General features: G+C 34.1%; 2 protein-coding genes across 8 annotated transcripts in view; one reads left to right on the top strand and one right to left on the bottom strand.

The window, feature by feature from the left end:
• Positions 1–20,227, bottom strand: part of LOC111058090 (sialic acid synthase) — a 64,068-nt gene extending 43,841 nt beyond the window's left edge. Inside the window, exon 1 of one of the 2 annotated variants that reach the window (XM_039425528.1) lies at positions 20,017–20,227. The gene's annotated coding sequence lies outside the window, so the exon portion shown is untranslated. The remainder of the gene's footprint in view (positions 1–20,016) is intronic. The other variant, XM_039425527.1, reaches the window with a different exon arrangement.
• LOC111051446 overlaps positions 1–22,988 on the top strand; it is an 89,334-nt gene that overhangs the window by 22,749 nt on the left and 43,597 nt on the right. The window contains exon 1 of one of the 6 annotated variants that reach the window (XM_039425522.1): positions 3,099–3,137. The exons of 4 other annotated variants lie outside the window; for them this stretch is intronic. In XM_039425522.1, coding sequence (XP_039281456.1) covers positions 3,114–3,137 — 24 coding nt within the window. In that variant the 5' untranslated portion in view covers positions 3,099–3,113. Of the gene's footprint in view, positions 1–3,098; positions 3,138–21,366; positions 21,631–22,988 lie in introns of those variants that run through there. One more of the 6 variants, XM_039425520.1, reaches the window with a different exon arrangement.

The raw sequence follows: 22,988 nt of genomic DNA, 5'->3' as shown, positions 1-22,988 counted from the left end.
TTAGGCGCTCATATCTCGAAGAATAATGATAAAAAAAATGTTTTCCTGAGAAAACTTTTTAATTATGATAGCTTGATAGTATACAAATCAGAAAACTATGAAAAATATCACCAGGAGAAAGTTTATTTTTAGTCTTTGCACAGCCTTAAAATCAAAGAAAAACTTTGAAATCGAAAAACTTTGAAAAATATCACCAGGAGAAAGTTTATTTTTAGTCTTTGCACAGCCTTAAAGGATCATAAAATTGTCTTTCTGACTTGTTTGAAACCCATTGATTAATTTGATTAGACTCGGTGCTCGACCTAGTCGCTGTTTACTTGCGAAGCTTTCCATATAGCCAATGCTGACGCTTGTACGGGAATCATACTATAGTTCAATAGTTGAAGCACGTTCCTTAGTGGCTTGTTTCTTCCTTATTTGGCCACGAATTTTGCCTGTTCGTTCCAGCTCAGCTGTTTTCAAGTCCCGACATTTACAGTTGAGAAATTCAAGTTGTGTGGCTTATAAGTAAAGTAAAGTGAGATCCACACATTATAATGGCCGTATTTGATCAACATTGGTGTTGCTATCATTGTCTATCATTTGACAAAGCAGATGGCACTTTCCTCCTTTAGCTCCGCATCGTTGCAAGATCGTTTTTCCAACAATCATTGATATCCCAAATAATCAATCTCAATAATATATTTTGGAAATATATTATTAAATAATTAGGTTTAGGTTTAATGAAACAATCAGGTCTACATCACTATTAGTTCTGTGAACAGTTGACCTCACGCAGTTTTCTCATCCACAAGTATCTGATGTCACCTGTTCTAGTTAATTCAGTTGAATCATAATTTACTCTTATAAACTTTTATTTGTTTTCTCCAAGATCAAAAACTCACTTACGTTAATAAACTCAGTTCACGTTTGAATTTGTGTCCCATATGATTAATGAATAATCCACTTGTCAGCTAATTGATTATGAACAATTCTATAGTCTGATTGATCCTATCTTCAAAGTAGATGTTATAATATTGTATATAGTGATATCAGAGTATGGATGAATTCCTTTCCTTTTCATATCATCCTTAAAATGCAAAATTTCCTAAAAACCTTGTGTATACATCATCACGCGCAGTTGAAATTCATCAAATTCTATCAACGCGTTTGGCCGTAATCGCGTTACATACAGACAGACAAAAGCAAATCGAGTTGAAACATAGACCTCACTACGTTCGGTCAAAAATATTTTTTCTTGGGCGAATGTAAGTGTTCTGATCATTTTAAACAACAATGAACAGTCAATATTACATCAGATAATATCTTATATATTATCTGTATATTATACCGGTGTCAGCTATCTTCTACAGAAGGCAGTGGCAAGGCAGAGAAATGGCAACGCTGTGGTCCTATCTGTCTCCACTGTCATAAAATCCTGATATTTTACTACATTCAACTCAATTAGTTTTCAAACATGTTCTTCCTTTTCTCCAAATAAATTCCATATATTTGACTTTATCTTTGTGCTCAAATTATTATCATCCGATATTCACATCGGTATAGGCCTATCATCTTATTTTATTTATCAATTGTATTCTATTATATTACATTTTTCTTCTACTATAGCGGAATACGATTCATGGATAGTTTTTCTCGATTACCATAACACAAGCAATCCATATAATTAACAAAGGTATCTATATCCATTGAAATATCTAATTACAAAATCTTTTGAGTAGTAAAAAATGAGGTAATGGAACACCAACTATGGTGAGGTCCACGTTATAATGGCAGTATTTGATTAAAATGTGTGTTGCTATCCTTGTCTATTATTCCACAAAGCAGATAGCGCTATCCTTCTCTATCTCCGCAAGGTTGCCAGATCGTTTTTCAACAATTTAGAAATATGATTGATTATCAAAATATTCTATCTCAATTTTTTATTGGATCTTTGAAAAATTTATTGTCATATAAAATATAATTGATTATTTTAATCAAAAATGAACAGTTGATATTACATCTGTAATGTATCAGTTATTCTCTATAGAAGGCAGTGGCAAGGCAGAGAATCGGCAACGCTTTTCTCCTAACTTTCTTCACTGCCATTATAACGTGGAGCCCTGTAGTGGGTGGTAGGGTGGTTGTTCCAATGTGCGCATGCGTCAAGATTTACTTCTCCAGTGCAGGACTATCAGCTGATTTCTGTCAGACTTTAGACTCTTGGTCTAGTGCTTGACTATCTGCCACATTAGTGCCCCTCTGTCTTGTATGGGTCCCTCATGTGTGAATATGTTGTGACTTGACTCTAAACTAGAAATATAGTCAACGTCGTGAGTGAATATGAATTGCTGTGTGTTGTCATCGATCGTCTGTAGATCTACGCGAAAACATGAGTTGTCAAATGAATTATTTGTTGTTGATACAGTAGTTGGATAAAATTTGTGGTTAATTTCAGTGATGGAATACGATTTTGGAAATCGTGGAATGAAAGTTGAAAAAGTAGATTTCCTTTCGTCTGTAGATCTTTGCGAAAACATTAGTTGTCTCATAAAGTATTTGTTATTGATACAATAAGTAGTTGGATAAAATTTGTGGTTAACTTCAGTGATGAAAATAAGATTTTTTTAAATTGTGGAATAAAATTTGAAGTGGATTTTCTTTCGTCTGTAGATCTTTGCGAAAACATTAGTTGTCTCATAAAGTATTTGTTATTGATACAATAAGTAGTTGGATGAAATTTGTGGTTAACTTCAGTGATGAAAATAATATTTTGGAAATTGTGGAAGGAAAATTGAAGTGGATTTTCTTTCGTCTGTAAATCTTTGCGAAAACATTAGTTGTCCCATAAAGTGTTAGTAATTGATACAGTAGTTGGATAAAATTTGTGGTTAACTTCAGTGTTAAAAATAAGATTTTGGAAATCGTGGAATGAATGTTGAAAAAGTGGATTCTCTTTCGTCTGTAGATCTTTGCGAAAACATTAGTTGTCTCATAAAGTTTTTGTTTTTGATACAGTAGTTCGATAAAATTTGTTGAAACTTCAGTAGTCTAATGAAAATAATATTTTGGAAATTGTGGAAGGAAAATTGAAGTGGATTTTCTTTTGATGTGACTGGAATGCTTCTTGGAAAATGGGAAAGACGTTTTCACGAAGGGTGGGTTCCAATAATTATTGATTCAAGTTTGTTTATGCTTGTCTTTTCATGTTGCATGTTGTTGGGGTCTGAAGACTCTTATATGATATTCTATGGTGAGGTCCACGCTATAATGGCAGTATTTGACTAACATTGGTGTTGCTATCCTCGCCTATCATTCGACAAAGCAGATAGCGGTATCCTTTTCTAGCTGTGCAAAGTTGTCTTTAACAATGTAGATATATTATAATAATTCAACAAAATATTCAGTCTCAATAATTATTATGAAAATTTATTATAAAATCATTGTAAAATATATTTTCTTAATGAATAGAAAATAACTTACAATTTTTAACAAGATTTAGCGTTATCCTTTTCTAACTCCGCAACGATGCCAGATCGTTTTCATCAATGTAGAAATATGATTTATTGACAAAATATTCAATTTCAGTAATGAAAATGTAATATTCAATCACAGAAAAATATATTTTCTTGACAAAAAAAGTTTCAAACAAGAATAAACAGTTGAAATATTACATATCTGATATACCAGTATAGGCTATCTTCTATAGAAGGCAGTGGTAAGGCAGAGAATTGGCAACGTTGCTCTCCCATCTTTCTCTACTGTCATAACGTGGACCTCACTATGTGTTATCTGTTGTTGATATTTAATTGATTCTACTAAATAATGAATTTTAAAATTTTATTCTTCATCTTCTAATAAAAATAATCGGCATAAATTAATTTATTTATTCTTGAAAAATTTAGCGGTTTTTAGAAGTTTAAAAAATATAATTCCACTTACTAAGATGCAATAAACAATAGGCCTATAACCATGCTCGGTAAACTAAGAATCTTTATGCAAAATTTCAAGTTAATTAGTCTAGCAGTTCAGACCTGATTGCGTCATTCATGCATTTCCCATCCCGTACGTGTATAAGCTAATTCTTTCACAATTATATTAGATAGATCAGTGGTCGCCAAACTTATGAGCCTGTGAGCTAGAATAGCATTTATAAAACTTCTAGTGAGCTACCAAGCAATATTAGAATAAAGAAAGTATCTTTTATTCCCTATAAAGATACATTTCTAGTGTTGAAATCTACTTATCTCATAGCAAAAAGTATAACAAAAGTTGAAATGTACATTTCAATGAGAGCAGAGGAACTCTTTTTGGCGATCAAGTATTTTCTTGATGTTTGGAGTGAACGTTGTAGCCGCCATTCTGATGCAGTTGTCCAAAAATGTTCCTATATCGATTTTTTATGAATTTCATACTTGAAAAAGATGATTCACACAAGTAGGTAGAGCTGAGCATAGCTTTCAACCTCAATGCAACTTTAATAATAATTGGATATTTTTCTTTGGGGATTTGAGGCCAAATATTTCCAGTTGTGGAAAGTGATCTGAGAGACAATATCTTTTTAAAAATCCACAAATTCAATTTCAACTGAAGCCTGATCTCCACCAAAAGTTTTTGCAACAAAAGCTGCAATACTTCTGCATCGATCTCTACAAAAGGAGAGTTGACGAATTGTACCATATTCGATATGCTTTTAAAATCTTGAAATAGTGATCAAACTGTTGTCTCAACTCTGAACTGTAACGTATTATTGGTTATTGCTGAGGTGCTGTGAAGGATTTTTCTCGTCATTGATTTTCTTCAGACTGGAAAAGTGTTTATATTCAAACTGGACGACATTCTTTTCCCACATCTCAAGCTCCTTGAAAAACGATTTTACAGTTCAAATCATTCCACCGATGTCCTTATCTTTCCCTTGAAGCTGCAAATTTAAATCATTCAACTTCATATCTTTGAGAAATACAAAATTTTGTAGTCATGTTTCTCAATGCATGGTTGACAACCCAAGCATTTCTGTGAGCTACCAAAAACTACCCCACGAGCTACCGGTAGCTCGCGATCGACTGTTTGGCGACCACTGAGATAGATAATCCACTCCATTCTCAGGTACTATCCCCGTTGAAAAAAGAACCTATTTTTCCACCATTAAAAGAGTATATAAATTATATCAGAGCCATGTGCTACACCTTCCATGTTGCCCTCTATTGGTCTCTATTTACAGTATAAATCTTTTGCTATCTATTGTATCTATTTATATCTCTATCTCTATCTATTTATCGCTTTTTATGAGCAATAGACAGACAGACGGTATACTGAGATTCAATTTATGCTGTCAGTATTCCTTGTGAATAACCCCAATGCCTCCCATTCAAATAATACTGACAGAGTGAATCTCATGAAAGACGGAAGCTATTTTTGTTATTCCGGTAGTAGCGTAAAACTGACTCCGATTTCTGGAAACTGACTATAGTGAGGTCCACGTTATAATGGCAGTGGAGAAAGATAGGAGACAACGTTGCCGAGCCTCAGTCTTGTCAATGCCTTCTATAGACGGTAGCTGATACAAGTTTATTGATGCTATATTAACTGTTCATTCTCGTTTATATTTAAACAAGCAAGAAGTTATATTTTTCAATAATTCCATAATGAATTTTCATAATTAAAACAAAACATTCTCTTTTATTACTTTTCTAGTATTTATATATATCTATTTTTTATGTAATAATTTTTAATAATGTATTTCCTGTATTCATGAGTGCGTTTTGGGCTGTTATGCCTGTTGCACTCCTAGATTTTTGTAAGAATAAATAAATAAATAAACAACGTTGCCGAGCCTCAGTCTTGTCAATGCCTTCTATAGACGGTAGCTGATACAGGTTTATTGATGTAATATTAACTGTTCATTCTCGTTTGAAATAATCAATTATATTTTATTAAGCAAGAAATGATATTTTTCTAATAATTGAATTATGAATTTTCATAATTAAGATGAAATATTTTGTTATTTAATTATTAATTCTAATGGTTGGGGACTTTTGATATGTTAACCTCCTTACTACCCTAAACAGAACTGACAGGGCAAAAACAAACTGACAGTGAGGTCCACGTTATAATGACAGTGGAGAAAGATAGGAAAACAACGTTGCCGAGCCTCAGTCTTGTCAATGCCTTCTATAGACGGTAGCTGATACAGGTTTATTGATGTTATATTAACTGTTCATTCTCGTTTAGAATAATCAATTATATTTTATTCAGCAAGAAATGATATTTTTCTAATAATTGAATTATGAATTTCCATAATTAAGATGAAATATTTTGTTATTTAATTATTAATTCTAATGGGTGGGGACTTTTGATATGTTTACCTCCTTACTATCCTAAATAGAACTGCGGGGTCGAAAATTGTCTTACAAACATTTCCCTCTATAACCTTTGAGGGTTAAGTGTAAGAGAGGGCCGACTGCGCCCTAACTTCGCCCTCCCAGGTATAAAATAAAGACAGTCATTCTATTCTATTCTTTCTTTGACTGGACTATATATTATTTTATGAAGCAAGAAGTGAAATTTTTCAATAATTCCATAATGAATTTTCATAATTAAGATGAAATATTTTGTTAATTAATTATGAATTCTACATTGTTAAAAGACGTTCTGGCAACAGAGAAAAGCAAGAAAGAGATACCGCTATCCGCTTTGTTGAATGATGGACAAGGATAGCAATACCATTGCTTATCAAACACTGCCATTATAACGTGGACCTCCCTAGGTCCCCTTTCCGGTCTTGCAATTCATCTTAAACTGGCAGTAATTCCATGCAAATAGAAACAAAGCTTCTCGTTCAACACTAATGCTTACACTGATTTGTTCCTTCCGATCGTGAGATCGAAAGTTTTTATTAATAAACTAGCCGTCAGGCTCGCTTCGCTCGCCATATCCGTCTAGCCAGGGGGCTTCGCCCCCTGGACCCCCGACTGGATCGTCCAAGAATGAGATCAGCGGGCTCGCTTCGCTCGCCTGCATTTTTCATTTGAGCATTTTTATCATATGTTAGGACAATCCAGTCGAGGGTCCAAACTAAACGTCTGGCTAAACGGATATGGCGAGCGAAGCGAGCCTGACGGCTAGTAATATAATATTTCCAGGATTGAAGTAGCAGTGCCCAATAAATTTTTCCGCGATAAATGCATTTAAATTTTCAACTTGGTGCCAACCTAACAAAGTCAACTCAACTTAATGCCAACCTGACAAAATTATTAATTTAGTTGCCAGTTAACAACTGTTTCGAAGAGGTACTCTATCTAGATTATAGCTCTATAGTAACATATGATATATGATATGAAAATTTCAATTAAAATTAAGAGATTGGGAGAAGAAGAATATACATGCTAAAAGACGAACTTTAAACCCTTAAAAACCACCCTTAGAGTTAAAATATTGCCAAAAGATTTCTTAGTGCGCCTCTAAAGGGCCAACTGAACATACCTACCAAATTTGAACGTTTTTGGTCCGGTAGATTTTTAGTTCTGCGAGTGAGTGAGTGAGTGAGTGAGTGAGTCAGTCAGTCAGTCAGTGAGTGAGTGCCATTTCGCTTTTATATATATAGATAAAAGTTTATTTAAACTTTATTTAAGTTTTATTTTTCATATAAACCTAGTTCAAATTGCGATAATAAATCTGAATGAAGTTGATAAACCTTAAGTTAATGAGCAGTTAAAATCACATTAAACTGGCAGTAATTCCCTATAAATAACAACTAAGATTCTCAGTCAACCAATAATGACACGAGGAACTGTCACAATTCTCTATAGAGAGGTCCACGTTATAACGGCAGTATTTGATTAACATTGGTGTTGCTTATCCTTGTCTATCATTCGACAAAGCAGATAGCGCTATCCTTTTTCAGCTTCGCAACGTTGCCAAATCGTTGAACTATGTAGAAATTTATTCATTTATACAATAAGTGCATTATCAAAATGATAGGGAGAGGAAAAATAAGGTAACCTTTTGCTATTCCTCTCCCAAATTTAGATAACACATAGTCCGAAATAGGTTTAGTATTTTAGTTTTTCAATTCACAAAATGTTCAGTCCTCAAGTATTTCACAAAGTAAATATTTATTTATTTATTTATTCCATTGGCATTACAGATCATAATTATAATAAATATAATATGATTGGGAGAAGACAACAGGCATAGCCCAAAACTGTCTTCTCCCAAATTTTTACAAATAAAAGTTTCAAAAAGAATAAGGTTAAGATTTCACTTTTACTTCAAAAAGTCCAATTTCCACTTCAAAACTAATGAATAAACTAAACATTTTGAATTTTGATATTTAAAAACTGATTAAAAACAAAAATATTTCACTCAAATCTCTACAGATTGAAAATTGTTGAGTAATTTTGCAAAATTTTAAACCAGAAAAGAAACACAACACTTTACTAAAATGATTAATATGATTAATCAACAAAATATTTAATCTTAATTATAAGAATATATCATTGAATCATTGAAAAAATATATTTTATTGGCGATTAAATTAAAATTGTTTATTATCAACAAGAATGAACAGTCAATATTACCATAGAGAAACAATAGCATAAGTAGATATACCATGGTATAGGGCGTTTATGTCGCAACTTTTACTGTTATCTCAAGCTGATAGTCCATGTAGCTCTTTCCTGTGAAGCTTTATGACGCTTGTAGTCTCTCATATTGTGCCGTTCATACACTATTACCCGGTCAAAACAGTAAAAATCGACAGTAATCGGCTTGAGATAACAGTAAAAGTTGCGACATAAACGCCCTATACCATGGGATATCTACTTACGCTATTTTTACTTTCCTTGCCCTATTACCATAGGTAAGGAAAGTATTGCTTTCCAAAAAAAATTAAGGTACTCGAATTTCAAGTTTTCTATACGTTTCAAGGTCCCCTAAGTCCAAAAACATGATTTTTGGGTGTGTGTGTGTGTATGTCTGTGAACACGATAACTCCATTCCTAATTAACCGATTGACTTGAAATTTTAAACTTAAGGTCCTTATACCATGAGAATCCGACAAAAAGAAATTCAATAAAATTGAATTCAAAATGTGGAAAAAATGGCGGATAATTACTAAAAAACCATGTTTTTCACGGTTTTATCGAAAACGGCTCTAACGATTTTCTTCAAATTTATACCATGGATAGCTATTTATAAGCCCTATCAACTAACATGAGTCTCATTTCTGGGAATATTGCAGGAGCTCTGTAATACTCTTGAGAAAAATGGCGGATAATCACTAAAAAACCATGTTTTTCATGGTTTTCTCGAAAACGGCTCTAACGATTTTCTTCAAATTTATATCATGGATAGATATTTATAAGCCCTATCAACTGACATGAGTCTCGTTTCTGAGAAAATTGCAGGAGCTCCGTAATATTCATGAGAAAAATGGCGGATTATTACTAAAAAACCATGTTTTTCACGATTTTCTCAAAAATGACTTGACCGATTTTTTTCAAATTCATACTCTGTATAGTTATTTATCAGCTCTATCAACTGGCATGAGTCTCCTTTCAGGGAAACAAATGGGGGGTCCACCCCATCCTTGAGAAATGGACTAACTTTTCATGGTTTTCTCGAAAACGGCTCTAACGATTTTCTTCAAATTTATATCATGGATAGGTATTTATAAGCCCTATCAACTGACATGAGTCTCGTTTCTGAGAAAATTGCAGGAGCTCCGTAATATTCATGAGAAAAATAGCGGATTATTACTAAAAAAACATGTTTTTCACGATTTTCTCAAAAATGACTTGACCGATTTTTTTCAAATTCATACTCTGTATAGTTATTTATCAGCTCTATCAACTGGCATGAGTCTCCTTTCAGGGAAACAAATGGGGGGTCCACCCCATCCTTGAGAAATGGACTAACCTCCTTCTCTTATGCATGAGGTAGGTAGGTAACGCAGTTCATAAAAAGAACACATAGTCGAGATATTCCATCTGTAAAACAGCTGTTTTGACGACTTTTAAACAAAATCATCGAATTTCACAATTTACACAAAGGAAAAAGTATTCTGAAAACAATTATATATACACACTAGCCGTCAAGCTCGCTTCGTTCGCCATATCCGTCTAGCCAGGGGGCTCCGCCCCCTGGACCCCCGACTGGATTGTCCAAGAATGAGATCAGCAGGCTCGCTCCGCTCGCCTACATTTTTCATTTGTAGGACGATCATATGTTAGGACGATTCAGTCGGGGGTCCAGACTAAACGTCTGGCTAAACGGATATGGCAAGCGAAGCGAGCCTTACGGCTAGTAATATAATATTTCCAGGATATTCTCTGATTGAAGTAGCAGTAGGCCTACCAAATCAATTTTTCCGCGATAAATGCATTTCAATCTTCAACTTGGTGCCAACCTAACAAAGTCAACTCAACTTAATGCCAACCTGACAAAATTATTAATTTAGTTACCAGTTAACAACTGTTTCGAAGAGGTACTCTCTCTCTAGATTATAGTTCTATATTATCATATGGTATGGACCTTTCAATTTATTATAATTAAGATATTGGAATAAGAAGAATATACATGCTGAAAGACGAACTTTAAACCCTTTAAAACCACCCTTAGAGTTAAAATTTTTCCAAATCCGTTCTTAGTGCGCCTCTAAAGGGCCAACTGAACATACCTACCAAATTTGAACGTTTTTGGTCCGGTAGATTTTTAGTTCTGCGAGTGAGTGAGTCAGTCAGTCAGTGAGTGAGTGCCATTTCGCTTTTATATATATATATATATATATATATATATATATATTATATATATATATATATATATATATATATATATATATATATATACAGAAGTCTGATCGTAGTTTCAAATATGTTGCCGCCAATCGTCATTATGTTATTCCCCCAAATTATTCTCGTTTAAGAATGGGGCTTACAGTTCAATGAGCAAGGAAAGTTGTGTGAGTGCGCCACGTCAGATTTTCTCTCTATGATATTACATACTGGGCACTGGTTTATAAAACTTATAAGTCACGTGATACAGGAGAATCACCATTCCAATTACATGCTCAATATAGCCGATAAAATCAGCTGTTCCTGCATTACAGGACTTCTAAGCTTTTATGAAACAGGGGCCTGGTATCAGCTACCTCTATAGAAGGCAGAGGGGAATCGGCAACGCTGCTCTCCTATCTTTCTCCACTGCCATTATAACGTCAACCTCACTATGGCAGACATTAAAGCTCCCCTTTCAGCCAATGCTGAAGGTTCTCAGTGAATTTATCACTGTAGGTGGATCGCCCTAGGACTTTGAGGGTAGGCTAGGTCTTGCTTCTATTTTTGGACTAATTTTGGAGACTTTAAAATTAGGTAGAGTCGCTTCTAAGGTTATAATAGTGTCGTATCTGTATCTTTGTTTTAAATCTTGCGATTGAGTTCTCTAGATGCCATACACTTATGTGTTATTTTCTTCTCACCTTTCTTCTTTTCTTTATTTGTTTCTACTCTTCATACTCCTCTCTCAGTTTTCTTCTTATCTTCACTCTCCTTCTTCATCTTCTTTTTTCCCCATTTTCCTCTCTTCTTCTCCCTCTCTCACACTTCTTTTTTTCCTATCTATCCGTTCTTCTTCTTCTTCTCCACCTCCTATCTTCTTCTCCAGTCTTTTTCTTTTCCTTTCTTTTCGGTCTTCTTTTTCTGTCCATCCTGTCTCCTTATCTATTCTTCTTCTTCTTCCTCCTCCAGTCTTTTTCTTATTTCACTCCCTTCTTCTCCTCCTCCTCCTCTAGCCTTCTTCGTATTCTTCTTATCTTTTTTTCTGCTTTTACTGTAATTTCTCCCCTCCTCATTCTTCTTTTTTTTCTTCTTCGTCATCTTTTTCTTCTTTACCATCATCATCATCATCTTCTTCTTCTTCTCTTCTTCTTCTTCTTTTTCTCATTTTCCACTCTTCTTCTCCGTCTCTCTGGGAGAGGGTATATTGTAACATACATGAATAAAGAAATCTAATCTAATCTAAATCTCTCCTCCCGCTTCTTCTTCTCCTTCCTCTCCTGTCTATCCTGTCTTCTCCTTCTTCTCCACCTCCTGTTCTCTTTTTTTTCTCCCGTCTTCTTTTTATGTCCATCCTGCCTCCTTATCCATTCTTCTTCTTTCTCCTCCTTCTTTCTTTTACTCCTCCTCTCCCTCCTGTTATCTCCTTCAGTATTTTCCTTATTTTCCCCCCTCCTCCTGTCTATCCTCTCTTCTTCTTCTTCTTCTTCTTCATCATCATCATCTTCTTCTTCTTCTTCTTTCTTCTCCTTCTTCTACTCCTCCTCTTCCTCCCGTTTCCTTATTCACTCTCCTTCTTCATCTTCTTTCTTCTTTTTCTCATTTTCCACTCTTCTTCTCCGTCTCTCTGGGAGAGGGTATATTGTAACATACATGAATAAAGAAATCTAATCTAATCTAAATCTCTCCTCCCGCTTCTTCTTCTCCTTCCTCTCCTGTCTATCCTGTCTTCTCCTTCTTCTCCACCTCCTGTTCTCTATTTTTTTCTCCCGTCTTCTTTTTATGTCCATCCTGCCTCCTTATCCATTCTTCTTCTTTCTCCTCCTTCTTTCTTTTACTCCTCCTCTCCCTCCTGTTATCTCCTTCAGTATTTTCCTTATTTTCCCCCCTCCTCCTGTCTATCCTCTCTTCTTCTTCCTCTTCTTTCTCCAGTCTTTTTCTTATTTCACTCCCTTCTTCTCCTCCTCCTCCTCTAGCCTTCTTCGTATTCTTCTTATCTTTTTTTCTGCTTTTACTGTAATTTCTCCCCTCCTCATTCTTCTTTTTTTTCTTCTTCGTCATCTTGTTCTCCTTTTTTTTAGGTTGCCATGGAAAAAATTGTAATGAGAAAATTTCAGTTTAATATTATAATCAAAATTTGTATATTTGTTTGATTTTCAAATGTGATTTTGTGTTTGAAAATAGTTCTCTTGATTTTGAACTTTATAAAATAGAAACTCGGGAAGTGAAAGTGCAATTTTTTATTGAGAAAACATGAAGAACCTAAAAACCTAACCTATAAACTTGAGTGTAGATAGGAGATGACATTGGGTAATACGGCAAGGCACAACATCCGAAAGGATCTCTCTGACGATAAAAGCCATACGAATAAATAAAAATATAATTATCTTGTTCTCCTCTTCTTCTCTTCATCTTCTTCTTCCCCTACGTTGCTACGTATCTTTTTATCTCCTCCTCAGTTGTCATATTCTTCTAGTCTCTTCTATAGTTTTCTTATTATTCCTCCAACAGTAGTTCTTTTGTTGTGAGCTAATGTGTAGTGTTGATGTCAGTCGGCCTTTCAGATGAAATTACAGCCGTTGTCATATTATAATAGTTGAAGAGCGCATGGTGACTCATAATGCGAGTTTAGCATTGCAACTTAGTATGTATCATCATTATCATAATCATCATCATCACTGTCACATCATCTTCTTCTTTTTCTACTTCCACTATCACTACTATTTCACCTACTTCTTCTTCTTCTTCTTCTTCTTTTCTTCTTCTTCTTCTTCATCTTTATTATCCTCAACATCATTATCATAATCATCATCATCGTCACATCATAATCATCATCATCTTCTTCGTCATCTTTTTCTTCTTTACCATCATCATCATCATCGTCACATCATCATCATCACATCATCATCATCATCATGGCTTGAGGTTGTCACAGTTGGCTCGTGCCGAGTCTTTGGAACAACCAGAACAAGTCAGCTTTGTTCTACATACTAGCAAATTGTCGCCATTTTCTCAGATACGAAGGTCTCTAGGAGTCTAAGGTGCGTACAGATATACGCGCGCGAACATGAGCAATTCACTTTTAATCAGCTGATGCCAAGCTTTTTATATCTGTATCTTACCGTTTCTGTAAAAATACAGATATAATCAGCTGAGTGTGTTGCTCATGTTCGCGGCGCGTATATCTGTACGCACCTTTATATGTAGGATATATCTCACACTTAAGTGACAAAACTATACTGTATCGTGAGGTCCACGTTACAATGGCGGTGGAGAAAGATGAGAGAACAGCTCTGCTGATTATCTGTCTTGCCACTGCCTTCTATAGAGGATAGTTGGTTCTGGTATATCTGATGTAATATTAACTATTCATTCTTGTTTGAAACTTTGCTTATCAAGAATAGTTATTTGTGCAACTAGTGCTCAAAGTGACAGTTTGCTGCACCGAAAGAAACGTTTACGCCTGAGCCGTAGGCGAGGGCGGAATGGCTTCTTGAGTGCAGCAGAGGAACTTTGCTCACGTATTTCACATTAAACTTTTCCTACAGTTACTATTGAATATGAGAAGTGGTTGATTATGGGTAAAATGATGGCTGAAATCCATCAAATGTTTGTGTGTGTGATGCTGTTATTAATAACAACCTTAATTCATTTAAAAATTAATAATCCAATTGAAGTTGAAAATTCTCAGCCAAAGTTCTCATTTTTATTCATTCAAGAATCAGAAAAAATACAGATAGAACAAAAAATTCGCATTCAAAATACACGATAACAGCTGATTAGGATTGCTGCAAGATGGCTGAACCGACAAGCGCGCGATCTAGCGGGAAGAATCGTACCTAAGTGTGCTTCATCCAGCTAAAATGTAATGAAACAGGATTCAGAAATTTAGACTTTTGCTCAAATTACCGAGAAAAATGCTCAAAGTAAACTGAAAAATATTTATAGAAATAACATAGACAACAGAGAATATTTATTGTAGTATTCTTATGTTTTTTATTACATTTAATTTATATGGATATCGAACGGTAATCATTCAACCTCAAAATTCGAATTACATAATGTATATTTGCTACTTTTCTCATTGCTTGCAGTTGAAATAATAATTATCAATAGAAAAGAAATATTATTTATTATGAAATGATGAGAATTTGTAAATGATGATTATTTAATTATGATTTAGATGAACATTATTCTTGTTTTGGATTTCTAGATTGGGATTTTATCATAAATGTAGGGTAGCCATTGAAATGATTCTCATCTAAATCTAAACCACAGTCATTGTTACCTACTTAATTTTTGTTTTCGTGCACTAATCCTCCATATAACCCACCAACTAATTTGTGTTGCCATGTTGCAAATCTGGAGTACGCAAAGTAATGCTTTGCGCACTAGAGCGGAAAAGTGATTCTTTGCGTTCTGTAATCAGTGCAGGAATGGTCACTTTTCAAGGTAACTGTAGGAAAAATCTATTTTTCAATGGTTGAATAATAAATTTTCATTTTTGGATATTTTGATAAAATAACATTGGATATTTTGTCAATAAATCATTGTCATTAATGAAAACGATCTGGCAACGTTGCGGAGATAGAAAAGGATATCGCTATCTGCTTTGTGGAATGATAGACAAGGGTAGCAGCACCAATGTTAATCAAATACTGTCATTATAACGTGGACCTCACTGCATTCCCACTGATTTTAACGTGAATATCACTACGTGTGAAGTAGCATGAAATTTTGTCTCTGTATGGCAGTTGTAGCTTAATTAGCCTGGCCGTCATTCGTTAATTATTTTTCTCCGCAAAGCTGCTTTCATAGCATCTTCTATCTTTGTTGAACCTCTTGAACATTGTTCACTGTCTCTCTTGCATTGTCGCATTGTGGATCTTTTCTGGTGGTGTGAGAATATCTCTCTCTCTCGGCTCTGAGAGCCGAGCGGGCTTCATCCTGTCTTTGAAAAAGTATCTTATAGAGAAAATGACTGAGTCTGTCCAACCCTAGAGCACCGCATGACAAATATTCTAATCTCCCTTCCTTTCCATTCTTCATTCCATTCATTCATCCATTTTCCACATTCCATCTCCATTCTACATAATACATACGGTATTCACCTTCCCATCTCAAGATTTTCTGTTCTTTAGTATTCTATATTGTTAATATTGCCCAATCAATTTCTGAAATTTTAATTAAATCCCACCCTATAACATTTGTTTCATTTATCTAATTTTAATTATTAATGCAATATTGTATTCACTATCATTCTATATTTCATTCATTCATTCATCCCATAATTCTATTCTAAACTTATTAAGTAGAGTTTCTTATTTGAACATTTCTTCGAGTTATAATTCCCGACAGCTCTAATTCATCACAACCCGGTCTTGTGTTAATGAAAAGGATATTTTATATCCTTCTAAAAGAATCGACAATTATTATTTGTTGAAACACCGCCGATTTATGAAGTTACATCACATTATTATATTATCGTTATTCTAATTTTATTCTATATTTATTCTCATTGATTAATTATTTATACTTTGTAAAATTCGTTGAATAACTAGCATTACCGTCATTTAATGTAAATTAGTGTATAAGCCAGTAGATATTGTAACATACATAAATAAAGAAATCTAATATCTCTCTCTCTTTCTCTCTCTCTCTCTCTCTCTCTCTCTCTCTCTCTCTCTCTCTCTCTCTCTCTCTATTGCGAGTTGCAGGTCTTAGAGCAAGTAGTACAGTGCTGCCCTCTTTGTTCAACCTAATGTGTTATTCAAGTCTAAAGGGATGTTTTCCAATGTAATGTACTCTGTCGGGTAGAGAATGAATCCCATTGATTGTTATGGAAGTGTTCACATAACGACATTATTCCAATTAATGTGCCAAGATGAAACGGCTATTAGATTATAGTAGTTTAGAATCTGAATATGTTTTCTTCTGTTATCTTTCCTGTCAGATTGGTGTTGTACCGTTGCAAGTTGAATAAATAAATACGTCTTACCGGAGAAAGAGGATGGTAGAAACATTGAAGAACATACATGATACAGTGGAATCTTGATATAGTACACCCCGTTATAGTAAATTTTTTCTTCAGTCTCTTGAAACGTCCATATAAAGTGGAACCTTGAACCATGAATTTTGCATGGTTTCACGAACTGCATGTCTTTTTCTTTTTTTTCCTTCTCATTTTATCTATTTCTATCTTGTAGTAATCTATATTAATTTATACTGTGCTCATCTATTATAATTTTAGTTTTACATTAATACTTATAGTTATTTATGTACAGTGCTATTTTGTTTTGTACCGCTATGAGTCTTGTTAGACTCAGTGGAAATAGTCATATTGTATAAATAAATAAATAAATCTTGTCATAGTACACTCCGATTTAGTACAGACCTCGTAATAGTACATTTTTTGAGCGGTTCCTTGAAATGTAAATATATCAAAGTTCTACTGTAGTTGATAAATAGAAGACATCTTCGTCTACCAGATCTGTCGTAGCGCGCTTTCAAAGGTCGCGATTTTTCTGGTAGCAAAAATAGATCAGGTCGTTCGTCATCATTGTGCTTCTGCAACTTGCAACTTGTCTACAACTTGCAACTAGTCTGTGCCGAAGCTCTTTCAATAACTAATGTCGTCTACTGGGTGGTCCAAGTTATTTTAATCATATCCTGATCTATATAATTCATTTCATGTAGGCTACAGTTCATTTTTGTCTGAATTAATCAATTATATTTCATTCACCAAGAAAAAATATTTTTCAATGATTGAATAATAAATTTTCATAGTTGAGATTAAATATTTTGTTAATTATTTTTCTACATTCTTGAAAAACGATCTGGCAGCATTGCGTAGGTAGAAAAGGATAGTGCTATCTGCTTTATCGAATGATAAACAAGGACAGCAACACCATTTGGTGTTCAAATGCTGCCATTATAACGTAGACCTCACTATAGTCTCCCAATTTATCAGGATTTTTTGTGTTGGTAAAAAAGAGCTCCATTTACGCACTTGTTTATGACCTCTGTGTTGATATGGGCGGCGGTAGATATGTGGTACGAAAATCATAATATCGCATCTCCAAAAATCATAGGTTGACGTATAGCCAAACTGTGTAACTATAATCTATAATCTATACTATAATCTATATACTCATAATCTATAGTGAGGTCCACGTAGTGGAGTAGTTCTGTGAACAGCAGACCTCACGCACTATTCTCATCAAGTACCTGATTGAAACTATAGACCTTATGGAAATACAGCAATAGACTGGCTTCTCCACACATCTGTGTAATCACTCTTGTCAGCTGATTTATGATGAATAATTCTATAGTCTGATTTTTACTCTAATATTGGCGTATGAAGGAGGCTCCTTTTTCCTTTTATTATCCTTGAAATGCAAAATTTCCAAAAACTTTGTATATACGTCGACGCGCAATTAAAAAATGAACATACCTATCAAATTTCATGAAAATCTATTACCGCGTTTCGCCGTAAGTGCGCAACATATAAACATTTAAACATTAAGAGAAATGCCAAACCGTCGGCTTGAATCTTAGACCTCACTTCGCTCGGTCAATAATGGCAGTGGAGAAAGATAGGAGTACAGCGTTGCCGAATGTTAGGAGATTAGGTTTTTGCATTTAAATGGCAATAGGCTGGTATTATTCAAACTGTTTCAATTGTAGAAAAAAAGACAAAGCTTGCATCTCAGATACAAATGTTTGTGTTATATAGTTTGGCTGTACGCCAACATGATTTTCAGAGATGCGAATTTTGTCTACCACCTTGTACCGCCCATGCTTCTGCCTTATTGGGCAAATCAGATCAACTTTGAAAAAGAAAGAAAAATGCATGTAAAAACTTACTACTCAGTCTAATCTGGTGTCTAGTGAACAGTGGTTCTTACCTCCTGTAGTTCAGATTCCTCGTTACTAATATTTTTCCCGATATCAATTTTTTGGACTATTTTTCAAAATTAGGGACAGAAACAGTGTTGGGTTTATACTATTGACTCTCTCCCAATCATTCATTTGATATTGTGATTGTGTATTGTGATTTCTTAGTTGAGATTAGTTATAAGTGATAGTAACAACCTAGATTTTGATTTGGACTGTAATATAAATTCGAAAAGGGACAGTTTTGGGCATAAACCTGTTGTGCCTTCTCATATAAGTGTATAATTTACTAAATAAATGATGACGGAACCAGAAGTAATATATTGCTAATTATCATTAAACGAAAATCCCAATTAAATGCTGTAAATCACCACGAAGACTTCTGCTACTGCAAATATTGGCAACAGGGTAAACAGCTAGATGGAAATTCGATGAGCGCTACTATATAAAAAATAATTGTCATTCCCAGGCTGACAAATAATTTTTGTATAGTAGCGCTCATCGAATTCCCATCTAGCTGTTTAGTGTTTACCCTGTTGTCAATATTTGCAATAGCAGAAGTCTTCGGGGTGATTTACAGCATTTAATTGGGATTTTCGTTTGATAATAATTATTCATTAATTAGCATTTAAACAAATGCAACTTCCAATTTATTTCTATCTGTTATATATTGTTCTTTAGCAACTTTAGTAACATTTCTTAACGTATTAAATTTGTAGTTTTTTCGACTACTCAAAAATGCTCCTCGACTTTTCTTTTTGTAGTCTATATCAACTTTGTAGTTTGTTTTTTTTAGAATTTTGTAGTTATCGAATTTTTTGTGAATAATCATGACCACTTTCATACATATTTGGAAATTATTTTTAGTAGAACTTTGAGAAAATTTTAATTTTGTGAGCCCATATTTTATTTATTTATACATTGATACATACACTATCATTCTCAACTATGAATGATTGATTGATTGATTGAGTACTTTATTTATGTAGATTACAATATATACTGTCTTATACACTTATATACAATAGCTTACAATACACCAAAATTATACATGAAATTACATGATATAGACTAAGAAAATAATTATTGAACTGTATATTATATGAAAAAGCAATTTGTAATATAATAACTATAGATAATAATTATATTGTTATGCATCTACATAAATTGGGAGAGGAACAACAGGCTTAAAGCCCAAAACTGTTCCTTTCCCAAAATTAGATAGAAATTGTCCAAAAATATGTTATGCTTACATAATAACTGTTAATATTAACTATTAATTCTTGTTAAAAATGTTCAATTTAATTTTATTCGTCATAACCTATATGTTTGAAGAAGGGATAGAAATATGGTACAAGTAAAAACTTACTGATTCTAACCGGGTGTTGTATGTTGAACAGTTGTTGTTATTCCTTGCCAATTTATAGATTTTCTCCCAAAATTTGCTCCGTTTTTTAGTTCATTGTCAACGATCACTATCAACGTTTCACACATTTGCGACAACATTTTGTTTTGGTTGAAAAGTTTTTTGTGAAAATTGTAAAACTGTGTGCTATCACGTCCGTTGTAACACATAAACTGAACTATTTGTGTTTTTCTTGGACGCGTAATAAGGATCATTTTGATTTTTGGCAACCTAGCTCATTTTTAGTGTCTCTCTCACCACTTCTCTCCCTTTCATCAGTGGCACCAACTCGCTCTCTGTCTGTCTCTCTCTCTCTCTCTCTCTCTCTCTCTCTCTCTCTCTCCCTCCCTCTATTTTTTAGTTGACCAACATCTCCTATAGTGAGGTCCACGTTATAATGGCAGTATTTGATTAACATTGGTGTTGCTATTCTTGTCTATCATTCGACAAAGCAGATAGCGCTATCCTTTTCCACCCCGCAATGTTGCCAGATCGTGTTTTAACAATATAGAACTATAATTAATCCAACAAAATTTTCAAATATCAATTTCAAAAATATATTTTCTTGGCGAATGAAATAAAAAATTGATTATTTTAAACAAGAATGAACAGTTAATATTAGGCCTACATCAGCTATACCGGTATCAGCTATCCTCCATAGAAGACAGTGGCAAGGCAGAGAATCGGCAACGCTGTTCTCTTATCTTTCTCCACTGTCATTATAACGTGGACCTCACTATAGCTCATTTTAGTGCTCCTATTTTCTCTTCTCCCTGTCAGGGAAGTGTCCCTCTCTATCTCTTTCTCTCCCTTTCTCCCTCTTTCTCTTTATCTTTCTCTCACACACATTCTTTTTCTCACTATCTATCTATCTCTCTTTCTATCTCTTAGTGTTTTGTACCGTAGAACTAACCCAAAATCTAATCTCCCTCTTTCTCTTTATCTCTCTCTCTCTCCCACACATTCTTTTTCTTACTATCCATCTATCTATCTAACTCTCTTTCTATCGTTCGATCTTTTTCTCTCCCCCTATCCTAGTTCACCAACATCTCTGTGTTTTGTACCGTAGAACTAACCCAAAATCTAATCTCCCTCTTTCTCTTTATCTCTCTCTCACACACACACACACATTATTTTTCTCACTTTCTATTTATCTCTCTTTCTATCGTTCTTTTTCTTTCCCCCCTATCCTAGTTGACCAACATCTCTCTCAGTGTTTTGTACCGTAGAACTAACCGCGCAGATTATTTTTATAATGGCACAAGTCTAACGTAGAATGTGTTGCGTTGTCAGTTATCATCTAGATCTCGTTCAGCTACGCTGTTGTCGTCTTTTGTGAAGTTTTCCAAGTGACAGCTGATTAGAAGATAGATTGTGTTTTATCTTAGCAGATGAGAAGATAGTGTTCTACCTTAGATAAGAAGAAAGTGTTGTGTCTTGAACGAGTGACCTTACTCAACTGTGCAGTGTGATAGGAACGAATGTCTACGCTCTCTCTCTCACTCCACCATGGATTTCATATCGAAGCTGTTGCATATTGGGCCTACGGGTGGTGAACGATCTCAAGCACCTAGCCAGGTTCGGAAGTCACCTGAAAATTGCTGGTTTTCTATTGGTCAATATATTGATCTTGTATGGGACCCTTCAATAAGTTGGAGACTTTTGTTGATATAATACTGTAACGTATACCTTCAGGATAAGTTATTGATAAAATACTCTACCTTTTGAAGTACATCTGAATTTCAACCCCTCATAAGGGGGTGACTTATGAGTTGTAACTCGAATATTTTAAATGTAAACACCCATTGTGTAGTTGTAGTACATAATTTTAAAGGCCTTTTAAAAACAAGAAAGATGGCATCGATAAAAATGTTCTATGATACTTTTATCGAAAATGGCGACTGATTGAAGTTTTAGTTTTTAAGGAAATAAGGGTTGTTACTCAAATATTTTGAATATAAACACCCATTGTGTGATACATGATTTTAAAGGAATTTTCATAACGAGAAAGATGACATCAATAAAAATGTTCTATGATACGTTTATTCAAAATGGCGGCCGATTGAACATTATCAATTATTTCTTCAAAAACTAAAAATTCAATCAGCCGCCATTTCGAATAAAATTATCATAGAACATTCTTATTGATGCCATCTTTCTTGTTTTAAAAAGGCCTTTAACTATGTAATACACAATGGGTGTTAACATTTAAAATATACGAGTTGAACCCCTAAGTCACCCCCTTATGATGGGTTGAAATTGAGTTGTACGTCAAACGGTAGAGTATTTGACCAATAACTTATCCTGAAAGTTACAGTATTATATCTACAACAGTCTCCAATTTATTGAGGGGTTCCCATACATATGACTCACTCTATATATTCCTCCACTCCCATTATAACGTGGGCCTCAATGAAATCTAGAACTGAAAAAAAATTATAAATAGTAAAAAAATATATAAAAAATTATAGCCTAATAAAAAAAATTATAAAAGAAAATTAAAAAAGAAAAACATTTATAAATAGTAGTATTTCCAATTTTGAAAGAATGAAGAAACTCTTGTTTCATTATAAAATATATTTGTATTAAACTAATCAATGCCTTAGCACATAACACATTGTAAGAATTGCTTTGAGATTTTTAAATGATATGTGATACTAATCACTGATAGATGAGAAAATATAGATTGATCAATAATATGTCTTCCAAAAGTAAAAATTGTAACTAAACTGACAATCCATCGTGAACCAGAGATATACCTATAACTCATTAACAATCAAATCCGGGTTCAAATCCCGGCCCGGGCAAGATATTTATCTCGGGCCACTCCCGTGTTTCGGATGGACGCGTTAAGCCGTCGGTCCCGGCTGCCTAAAAAGCAGTCGTTAGGTCATGTCAGAGGCCCTGAAATTGATCAGTTGCGACCTGAAAACTCT

This window comes from Nilaparvata lugens, chromosome 4 (assembly GCF_014356525.2).
Source record: "Nilaparvata lugens isolate BPH chromosome 4, ASM1435652v1, whole genome shotgun sequence".
NCBI classification, from domain to species: domain Eukaryota; kingdom Metazoa; phylum Arthropoda; class Insecta; order Hemiptera; family Delphacidae; genus Nilaparvata; species Nilaparvata lugens.
This window is presented reverse-complemented; position numbering and strand designations above follow the sequence as displayed.